Source organism: Octopus bimaculoides, chromosome 6 (assembly GCF_001194135.2).
Source record: "Octopus bimaculoides isolate UCB-OBI-ISO-001 chromosome 6, ASM119413v2, whole genome shotgun sequence".
Taxonomy (NCBI): Eukaryota; Metazoa; Mollusca; class Cephalopoda; order Octopoda; family Octopodidae; genus Octopus; species Octopus bimaculoides.
Window position 1 is genome coordinate 45,850,436 of NC_068986.1, and position 12,261 is coordinate 45,862,696.

At 33.1% G+C, this 12,261-nt stretch overlaps 1 protein-coding gene across 1 annotated transcript in view; it reads right to left on the bottom strand.

Annotated features, from left to right (window-relative positions):
• Positions 1-4: 4 nt before the first annotated feature.
• LOC106868360 (agrin) overlaps positions 5-12,261 on the bottom strand; it is a gene marked incomplete at its 3' end in the record, with an annotated part of 738,012 nt that continues 725,755 nt past the window's right edge. The window contains exons 31-37 of the mRNA XM_052968462.1: positions 10,977-11,088; positions 10,472-10,588; positions 9,358-9,544; positions 8,629-8,701; positions 4,570-4,809; positions 2,918-3,021; positions 5-114 (exon numbers count right to left, since the gene is read on the bottom strand). Of these exons, the coding sequence (XP_052824422.1) occupies positions 5-114; positions 2,918-3,021; positions 4,570-4,809; positions 8,629-8,701; positions 9,358-9,544; positions 10,472-10,588; positions 10,977-11,088 (943 nt within the window). The remainder of the gene's footprint in view (positions 115-2,917; positions 3,022-4,569; positions 4,810-8,628; positions 8,702-9,357; positions 9,545-10,471; positions 10,589-10,976; positions 11,089-12,261) is intronic.

Sequence of the window (12,261 nt, forward strand, 5' to 3'; positions counted from 1 at the left end):
TTCTATCTGACACCAAGTTTAGACGTTGATCATCCACTTCAACAAAATCCATACAACCTTCAAATCCAACATAGTAATCTTTTGGAAGTCCCATTGGAAGGTTCTTTTTGCCTCCTGGAGAAAAAAAATAAAATTATATATTAAAATAACAGTCAAGCATACAAAAATACGGAAATTTACAATACAAATTTAATAAAGAAAATACTGTGTTATTAATATAAAAGAAATATATAGTATTTCTGAAGAAAATAATATATATACACACACGTATGTGTGTGTGTGGGTATTAATCAATAAAATTCCAACTTAGTCTGATTTTCACATTTTATTATTTGCAATTTTTAAAATTTTACAATATTGAAATAAACTAGTACTTTCACTTGTGGAACACAGCAGTTACTACATAAACTTCATGATTGTGTAATGCATGAAAGTACTAGTCTATTTCAATATTATAAAAGTTAACAAGAGAAACAGAGGCAGGCAGAAACAAGGAAAATGCCCCTTGTATTTGAATACTATACATATATGTTTTTAAAAAGACTTTTCATTTAAATTTGCCAAAATTTAATTTTTCCAAAATTTGTTATCCATATCTACAGTTGAGAAGATCTCAAGGATCGAAACCGGTACTGAAATGTTTTTTATAAAAGTATTTTAGCATCTTCTACCATGACTTTTTACCCATGACCATTTATTATGGACACATGTGTCTGTGGAGTACTCAGCCATTTGCACATTAATTTCACAAGTAGGCTGTTCTGTTGTTCAGATCAACAGCAACCCTCATCATTGTAAATGATGGAATGCCAGTAATAATAATAATATATATATATTATTGTAAACCAGGTAGTTCATGATGGAGTCATACCCAATGACTGGCGTAGCAGCACCATAGTCAACTGCTACAAGGGTAAAGGTTATGCTCTAAATAGAAATAACTATGGGGGTGTCAAACTGCTGGATCAGGTGATGAAGGTCATGGAGAGGGTCATAACTCAACTAATTAGGGAGAGAGTCTGCTTAGATGAGATGCAGTTCAGTTTTGTGCCAGGTAGAAAAGCACCACTGATGCCATATTCCTGGTTTGACAACTACAGGAGAAATACCTAGCTAAAGATAAACCCCTATACTTAGCCTTTGTGGACTTGGAGAAAGCCTTTGACATCAAAATGAAAATCAAATGGAAATTGTAGTTGTGACACCCGTGCCTGTGGCACGTAAAAAGCACCGTCTAAATGTGGCTGATGCCAGTGCCGCCTTGACTGGCTTCCGTGCCGGTGGCACATAAAAAGCACCAACTGATCATGGCCATTGCAAGCCTGCTCTGGCCACTGTGCCGGTGGCACGTAAAAAGCACCCACTACATTCACAGACTGGAACCTGGTGCAGCCTCCTGGCTTCCCAAACCCCAGTCGAACCGTCCAACCCATGCTAGCATGGAAAATGGACGTTAAACGATGATGATGATGATGATGATGATATATATATATATATATATATATATATTTACATACATTCATATATATATATATATGTGTGTGTATGTTTGTATGCATATGTGCTGCCAAATCTGTTAATGCTACAATACACACACACTTCGGAACTGTCTAATTTTCCTCTTACTCACTTTCCTATTGCCCTTATCTTTACCCACTCATCCAGCTGTATCATTTATGCCATTCATTATTACAGAACTCATTAAATTCTATTTTCCTTACCATAAAGCTCATCACTTCACTTCTGCAGCCCATCTTGACATCTATATATAGGGGATTAAATTGGACCAACTGTGCTAAGTACACTTTGCATCCCCCCCCCTTCTCCTCTTATACTTCTTGTCACATCAACTGCATTCATTCTGTCTGCTGTTATACTCATCTTCTCGCACATACACTGAGTTTCAGTTTTTGCTTTACCTCCTGGGTCACATTGCCTTTTATCATCACTCTGTCCTCTTGGTCATGCTGGCTTTATTATATATACTTATTTCAGAGTACTGAGTACCCTTATCACTCATTCACCTATCATGCATTCCCTTTATCACTTTCAATCATACCCATGTCAATCAGACCCCTTGTCCCTTAGTGGCTGAGCATGTCCCTTAGTGGCTGACAATATGTGCATCTTTGATGACAAGCAGGTGTAATGGTGGAGCATCATAGCCATGTATTGTGAGGGATTCTTTAGGTTGGAATAAATGTAGCAAAAGGAAAATTTGGAGGTAATATTACCAATTTTCATACTTTTTAGGAGTAAGTAAATAGGAAATAACAATTGCTACCCAAGGACAAAATTTGTGTTATTTAATAATAGAGAAGCTGATGAAAATAAGCATGTGTATGTGTATATATATATATATATATATATATATATATATATATGTATTTATATATATTTTTATACCAAAATTAGGCAAAAATATTGTATCTGTTGACAAACATAGCAAAATACTCACAAGTGAGTTTTTGTATTTATATTGATTTAAATGAGAGCTCAAAACTGATCCATTGAAAATACTTTATTATAATAATGATAATTATAATAAAGTATTTTCAATGGATCAGTTTTGAGCTCTCATTTAAATCGATATATATATATATATATATATATATAAAAGATACAGAAATAATTCTCAAATGCATGATAATGCTAATACAATAGCATGAACAGCATAAACTATCCATATATTACAGGAAAAAAATTGTAACATATGGATAGTTTATGCTGTTCATACTATTGTATTAGCATTATCATGCGTTTATGAATAAATTATTACTGTGTCTTTCAATACATCTCAACGATTCTAAAGCAAACTTTGTTTACTGTCATCGTAAGTTGAAAGTATATATATATATATATATATATATAATGCCACATTCAATACTCAGCAAATTTAAAAAATGTTAATATTTACCTATCCATAATTCTCCATCTGTGTCCAGTTTTGTAGCCCCACTAAGTGAAGACCTTTTGACTGGAACAGCATCATCTACTCTAAGAATTCCTTCTTCTTGGTTTCTGTTAGAAATAGAAAAATAATTTTAGGAAATTGTGTAAATAAGAAATACATAAAAAAAACAACAAAAAAGTAATTTATTTCTGTCAATAAATTAGATTTATTTTTTTACAAAAGTGATTACACTATTATAGATTTTCATGAATTTTTCATGTTATATTAAAAATGTCCTCATTTATGTAATTTGCATATTGGAAAACTTTTGGTGTTTTGTTGGTGTGAAGTGGTTTCTTAGGTTAATGAAACTGAAGTAGATAATGTAGTAGGTGATTTAGTAGTTATCCAGAGACAAACATTTCAATAGTATAGCTAATGTGTTGATGTAGTTGGTGAGATTATAATTAGTGCAAGTGATGTTACAGTTATTGAATGTTGTACAGAAAAGGTGGTATTACAGGCAATGTAGAAGATACAGTAAATGTTGATATATAATTAATGAAGCTGATAGTAACAGGTGTTGTTATAGCTAATATAGGTGATATAGTCAGTAGGTCTTTTTGCTGTTTAGCCTGAGATCAACTCTGATTGAGCAGAGCTATGAACAAAGGTGTTTTTAGAGTTACCTATGATTACACACTTTTTAATGTGTCCTTTCTTTACTCAAAATGTAAGCTGAGAAAAATTTGGTTTCTAAACAACTAATTAACTAATACAAATACAATACAAACTTTTATGTATTACAGATTTATCTATAGCAAATAAGTTTCTCATGCAGTCAATCAATTTAATTCCCATGTTTACATTCGAAACAGTTGTAATTATATATAATGATTAAATCCTCTCATTTTCCTGATATTTACAAAGAATTTTATATATTTAATAACCAAAGGATCATTTAATCTACCTATCCAGAGATACATCTAGTTCAATTATAACAAGCACTGGCCTCAGTATTCAATCTATTATATTCTATTAGATCAAGTAACTACAAAGAGGCTACCTTACTTGTTCATAATGTAGTAAAGGACAGTAATAGCAGTTGGTGCTTTTACAATTATTAACAAAACAAGTTTATTTATAGATGATTGTAGTCTGTGAATGCAATGTTTACTAATCCTGATTTAATAGACTTCAACTTTGAGAACATTCAAAAGACTAAAACCCTAAGCCAACTATGCATTTCTCATTGTTATTGTTGTTGCTCTTCTTAAAGCCCTGATAAGACTTCATTTAGCAGACCTGCAGATAATTGATAGTTAATCAAAATATAAAATCAATAATATGACCATTATCGTTAAAAGGCATATAGTCCTTTAATCCCAAGACTGTTGAAAGTAGAGAAAGAGAGAATTGGGTGCTAAACTAACCCTATTGTTACTACATTCCAGTTGAAATATAATGCCTTTATTTCAACTTATTTTGAAAGTAATGAAGTATTTAGTAAATTAACTGTGTAACTATTAAGTTGGTCTTTAGAACATACATCAACATGAAATTTTAATGAAATTTTAGATCCTTATAAGACATAAAGATTGTATCAGAGAGCTAGGAGCAGTCTCAGACAAGTTTGTATCAAAAATGTGGAAAGGAGAAATGGATTGTCTAAATACCTTTCTACTTCAATGACATGCCATTCATTATTTTTAATTTTTAATGTAGAACGAATAATATGGAGGTTTTCTTCTGTTTGAGCTCCAAGGTTGTAACTCAGTTGCATTTTCCCTTTCACGAGTGCCACAGCAAAATAATCTTGTCGTACAGTATTGCCTTGATTCATTATGAACAAGAGTCCACTTCTCTTCTTACTTTTAAAGCGTAGACGGAATTTATTGGCTTGTTGAGAAGTTTTTCTGGAAGTGAATGTTGATAAATATGACAGGATTAAAACAAAGATTGGTGAAAAGGAGATGATCAAAATGGTTGTTTTTGTTGTTGTTAAAGAGCCCTTGGTAAACCACATTCAACATACTTATAAGTAAAGTGGTAGCTAATCAACAGATAATTCTTTCTAATTATGGCACAAGGTCAGCAATTTTAAGGAAAGGGGACAAGTCAGTTTTATCAACCCCCAGTACTTGACTGGCGTTTTATTTTAGCAATGAAAGTGAAGTTGATCTCAATGCTATTTGAACTTAGCATGTAAAAAACCCAGAAGAAATGCTTCTATGCATTTTTTCCTGTGCAATAATGATTCTGTCAGCTCACTGTCTATGATTTGCACATGAGGCCTTAGCTTCAAGATCATCAATAATATATAGCAAGAATGATGATGATGGTAATGATGATGACAATGACAATGATGATGCCAATGCAATTTTAATGTACAACCTTCTTTCAGCATGTGTAGTCACGTGATGTCATAACTTGCCCTTCCTTTAAAAGAACAGGGAAAAGTACCTTATCTTTTATCTCTGAACATTCCTGCCCATGGGTATTAATAATTGCCTTCAATTCTCCTAATCAACTTCGCTTCATTAATATGTTTGCAATTTAGCAACCACAATTATTATTTCTTTTTTTTTTTTATCTCGCTGCTAACTTTAACTCCCTCCCTCATAATCCTAGTATTATTATCAACCTTCTTATGGTGGTGAGCTGGCAGAATCGTTAGCACACTAAATGAAATGCTTAGCAGTATTTTGCCTGTCAGTACGTTCTGAGTTCAAATTCTGCCAAGGTTGATTTTGCCCTTTCCATAAATAATAATTTCAATACATTGTATAAAACCAACGAACAATTATAAATAATTATAACTATTTATAAAATATTTTAATAATCTTATTAAAATCTATATTTATTTATTTTTATAAAACCAACGAAGATTTCAACAAATTAAGTACCAGGGTCAACAAATTAAGTACCAGTGAAACACTGGAGTTGATGTAATTGACTTGTCCCCTCCCACCAAATTTCAGGCCTTGTGCCTTTAGTCGAAAGGATTATTATTAACCATCTTGTTGTCTTTCATTTTCCTGATCTTTACCTTCTCCATTTATTATTTTACAAATGTTCTAACACTCATTGATTACACTAGTCTGCATAATTTTTTTTTTATTGGCTGTATGGTATCTTTTTCTGAATATAGATGAAAAATAATGAGTCATTGTGTTTTTTATTCATCTCTATCACATCAGGTTGTCAAGTTATGCAGAGATGTTACTTTTCTCCTTTTGTATAATATGAGTAAATGATAAATTAAAATGCTTATTTTATATTGGCTTAAATGTTAAATCTAATATATTTTTCTTTATTTTCAGTCTGTGAATATGTCTAGAGGCTGCATCAATTCACCAGATATATTCTATTATGTCTGTGGGTAATTCACCCCTTCGATTTCCAGGAGAAATATTACTCCTTTGTTGAAGCACTGCTATTTAGCTTATTTTAGCTGCAAACTGGGAGACCAGGACAAGCCATTTGCACCTCACAAAACTCACAAGAGTTGCATCAGAAAGCTTCAAATGTGATCAGTTGAAAAACTTAAATGTATGCTCTTTGGCGTACCAATGGTATGGTAGGAGCAGATGAACCACTGCTACTTTTGTATGACTAAAGTAGCTGGATTCAACAAGAAGACTAAAGATCACATAATATACCCAAATATTCCTTCAGCAATAAGGCCTGTTCCACACTCAGCTGATATTCCTGTACCTGTGCCACCCAAGACACAGGAAATTTCATCAGAGTCTGATACTGGTGATACTAATGAGATGGAAGTAGACTATGAGCCACCAACAAATGACGATCCCAAATTCTTCAACCAAGTTGAACTCAATGACTTGGTTAGAGACCTTAACCTTCCAAAAGAAAGTGCACCGTAACTAGGCTCTAGACTGCAGAAACACAAGCATCTAGCTCCTGGAGCAACATTCACTTGGTGCCGTCATCATGAAGTGGAATTCACTCAGTTCTTTGAGAAAGAGGATTATTTAGTTTTCTGTTCAAATATTTCTGGCCTTATTGAACACATGAAGATGTCGTACAAAGCAAATGAATGGAAGCTCTTCATTGATTCTTCTAACAGAAGCTTAAAGGCTGTTCTTCTCTACAATGGCAACACAGTTGCATCTGTGACAATTGGCCATAGTGTCCAAATGCCAGAAACTTATGAAAATATGAAGACAGTAATAACTGCAATCAAGTACATAACCACAATTTTCTCATTTGTGGTGATTTAAAAGTTATTGCTCTCCTACTAGGTCTTCATGGGGAATATACTGAGTATCCCTGTTTTCTATGTCTTTGGGGTAATTGGGCAGACAGCCAGCACTATGAACAAAAAGACTGGCCACCAAGAACCAGCTTCTTACCTGGAAATCACAACGTGAAAGCTGTGCCACTAGTTGACCCACCAAAAATTCTGCTGCCACCACTCCACATCGAATTAGGGCTTATGAAAAATTTTGTGAAGGCTCTGAACAAGAATGGAGCTGCTTTCAAGTAACTGGAGTCAAAGTTTCCTTGTATAAATGAAGGAAAGCTAAAAGCAGGAATCCTTGTTGGTCCCCAGATTCGGGAATTGATGAGGGACAAGCATTTTGAGGAAGCATTAACAGGTGTTGAAGTGAATGCCTGGTTTTCCTTCAAGAAGAGCGTCCAAAAACTTCTTGGAAAACAGCAGCTCCCCAGAATATGAAAAAATGATCCAAGACCTGATATCAAGTTTCCAAAAACTTGGGTCTAGAATGAGTGTGAAGATGCATTTTTTGCACTCGCATCTTGACTATTTTCCTGAGAATTGTGGGGACTACAGGGTGGAACTAGGAGGGCAGTTCCATTAAGACATTTGCACCCTGGAAACTCGATACAAGGGCAAATGAAATGTCAGCATGATGGTGGATTACTGCTGGTCATTGAAACGTGATGGTCCCACTGCACAACATAAGTGGAAATTAAAGCCGTCCTCCTTCCTTTGAATCAATATTTAGGCTAACCATTGGGAGCATATTTTTTTTACATTCATTTGATTTGATGTTAATAATTTTGATTCATTTCATGAAGGTGATTCATTTCATGTTGATTTGGAAAACATATTTTCTTAAAAGTAACAGAATGTACTTTTCCTTGATTACTTGCTTCATTTTAATAAAGTACTGATTTATTAAAAATTCACGTTTTATTATTATTAATTTGTATTTTATTTGACATCCTTATGTGACAGAGCAAAATGGTTTAGATATTTAAATCAGCACCCCAAGAATATGTAACATGGCATCCATGAATAAAAATTAAAAAAAAATTCCCAAATGCAGACCAGTGTTAATTAATTATTTTTTTTTAACTGTCCAACTCATAAAGTCTGCGACTTCCTCTTCCTTTATCATTTACTATTCTTATGCTCATTCTCTCTCCTTTGCCCTCTTTTTCTGTTTCTTCCCTCTTCCTCATCTCTTTTCCACAAATCCCAACCACTTCAGTACAATCAAAAAATAGTTTCCCTATGAAAGGCTCTGCATATAACAATACATTTTTTTTACATCCTCATGGCAAACCAGTTTATTCCACTTTTCAGTAAATTATACACATTGATTGCTAATGTAGACCATCACTAATTTCCTTGGATCCCACTTTACTTTAGAACTTAATCAGTTAAAACCTTCAGAAATTTGAAGGTGCTCAAATAGAACTAGAAAGGAAAAATAGAGTACAATTACAATAAAAACACTTACTTATGATCTAGTCCATTTAGATAAGCTAAAAATGTATCTCCTTCGAATTTCAGTTGAGATTTTGTTTCAATAGCTGTGGAATAGAATATATATAATAGCACAGAAATTAACAATTGAATAAAAAAAAAAAAATTGTTCTTTTTCTAATTCAAGATAATATACATGGAAATTGATAATTTAAATCAAGAGATTTTATTTCAACACCCTTTCATTACTATATTTTTATTGAAATACACCACTTTGTTTTTTAATCGATCTTGAAAATAATTACATATCAAGCAAAAATAACTGTTGTTTGAAATGTAAAGCAACATGAAATTTCAAAGAAGGTTTTAATTTGGATAATTTTAAACAGGAAGTTTGTATTATAGAACCAGGAGTAGTATCAGGTAAGTTAATATCAAAATAGTTACGACTTATAACAAGTTGGAAGATAAAATTGACTATTGAACAGTTTTTATTAATTTCCTATTACTTTAAATTATTTTAGCAAAATACATATTTATGTTAGTGTATATGTAAAAAAGAGGTTTGTGATTGATATGTATAGACATTTGTGTGAGTGTATTCGTTGTGAGAATAAGAGAAAGATACATAAAAATGAGTATGAATATTGTATGTAGCAGAAGGAAAGAAGAAGAGTAAAAGGGAGAAAAAGAGTTAAGTTTATGTGAGTGTATACTGAAAGAAAATTAACATCAAGTTTTGAGTGTTCAATTATTTACATACCATTCTGGCATTTGTGACCAGTGAACTGTTTATGGCATCGGCATTCAGCAATATGAAGCTTTGGAACACAGATGCCACCATTTAAACAAGGATTCTTTTTGCAGGGAGGACCTTTATATTTGGTGACTCCTTTTGTCTCTATAGCATCTGTGATTAGGTTATCATATAGTTTGTCATTAATATAGACCTGAAATAATAAAATATATGATATTTTCAAAATAGGCATAGGCATTGCTATGTATTTAATATTTTAACCATTTCATGAGACCCCTCTCCTATCATACTAGCATTGATAGTGGAAAGTCTTAAATTAGGAAAAGAAGTTGTTTTGTTTAGCCCTAGGTGGCCCTGATTTGGAGCCTTATGATGTAAGGCATTCCAGCAGTACTCGTTGCATCTTTTGTTCTAATCTAGTCTGCATTTTCTATATGTTCCTCATATTCTAAAATGACAGGTTGTGTTGTTTACAGTTGGTTGTGTGATTGCCTCATGATGCTTGAGAAGTGCTCAAACTTGAAATCTCTCTCTATGTGTGCAGCCCTATTATGAAAGATGTTACTCTTGTTAGTGTTACAATTTAATCTATTGTTAGTTGTTAGCTGTTAGCTAGATGCTCTTCCCATTGTCAGCCACTAGCAAATTGAACTGGATGTGATTATCATAGCATTGATGTTACAGTTGTCTTGCAAAACAAAGGGTTCTCTCCAGTCTGGAACTATTTCAATTCTGGTAATTTTTCTACATGAGTTACTTTTAGTTACACTTATGGAGCCATGTCACTTCGGTATAGTGGGGCAAAAACTTCTATATTATTAGAGGAACTTTTTGGAGTTGCTAGGCAGTTTATCTTCATGTCAATGTCAGTGCAGTCATTTCTCCTATACATACATGCTGATATCTTCAATTCCAAGCTGTTCTCTCAGATCACTTACATACCACTTTCCATTCATGAGTCAAAGTTGCAAATCCAATGGATCTGCAATGGATTCATATTTTCATATCCAAGTACGTGGTAATTATTTGTTATGCTTAATCTTTCTAAATAATTAGAATTACTTAATAACTAAGACATTTAATTAAACACAAAACTATTGTATGAAGTAAATGGTTTTACCCGTTGAATTGCACCATTCAAGCCTTTTTCAATGTTGGTATCACTTGGAACATCAAATATATCTCGAAAACCACCGATAAATATTCTTTGAGCTAAGTTTAACTTGGTAACTACACCCTGCAAAGTGATAAGACATATTTTATTGACAATGTACTTTATCATAAAATTTAAAGAAGTTGAAAATATAGCATTTCTGTTTTATGAGCTTTGTAAAATTATTTACTGAAGTATTGTTGACAAACAGTATCTAGCAAGATATACTTTGAAAAGAAGAAACTTTCTTTAGCCTGACTTATTTAAGATGATATATGATACTGAACGAAATTTTACAAGATAAAAAAAAAGTATTTCTACAAATGTCAAAAAATTTGTAACTAAAATGTTTACAATAATGAAGAAACAAAGCTTTTTACAAATTTCATATGGACAAAGAAAAAAATAACAGTCTCTTTAAATTTGAAGACAATATTATATAGCTATTTTGATACACTTTAAAATAACATACATCTGATTTTCCATCAGCAGATTTCTCATTATCAATAATCATTTCAATGGTTCGGTGGTGTCTTTTAATAACAACATTGTGCCAACTGTCTAATGATATTCTTTGGGAGCTCCTGTGGAAAAAGTAAACACAGCTTTAGAAAATTTGCATGCAGACAGATGCAAGTAAGGGCCCATGAACATATACACTCTCAAACACAGTTTGGCAGACATTTTCTAGCATATTTATATATTTATATATGCTTGTGTATGTGTGTATGTGAGGGGAAGTCAAAAATTATCTGCATTTTCACCGTAACATTATTATTGTCACACTACCTTCTGTGCATGCATGCTTATAGTTGGTACTATTGTGGTCATGTGATCAAAGTTTGAGCCTGATCATACAATTTTTCTTTCTGGCTTTACAATGTAAGCATAGCCACTCCACTAACAATGTACACCAAAGAAGAACAAAGAGCAGTGGTCTGATTTCTGTGGTTGGAAGATGTGTCAGGTGCTGAAATTCATCAGAGGCTTTCAGCACAATATACGGACAATGCACTCCCATGTAGGAGTGTGTTTATATGATTGAAAAGTTTAAAAGTGGCTGGACAAGCATGATACATGAAGAAGGAGCAGGACACCCATCAACTTCTACCACTGACAAGAAGATTCAACAAGCTTGAGAGATGGTAATGATGAACTGGTTCACCATTACCATCTCTCAGATCACTGTTCTTTGGTGCACATTTTTAGTAGAGCAGCCATGATTACACTGTAATGTTAGAAAGGAAAAATGGTGCAATCAGGCTCAAACTTCGATCACATGACCACAACAGTACCAACTAAAAGCATGGAGCAATGTTCAGGTTTTCCCATTGATTTTTATATTTTCTACTAACATACATACAAAAGTATGTATGTATATATATATGTGTGTGTTTGTATATATATTTATATGTATGTATATATATGTATGTATGTATATGTATGTATATATATGTAGCTATATATATGTATATATACGCTTTAGATACTAATAATTACAGAGGCATCAAGCTGTTAGATCAGGCTATGAAAGTTACGGAGAGGGTCATAGCCCAACTAATTAGGGAGCGAATCAATTTAGATGAGATACAGTTTGGGTTTGTGCCAAGTAAAAGCACCACTGATGCCATATTTCTAGTGAGACAGCTGCAGGAGAAATATCTAGCCAAGGATAAACCTCTGTACCTGGCCTTCGTTGACACGGAGAAAGCCTTTGACAGGGTCCCCCGATCCCTCATCTGGTGGTCAATGAGGAA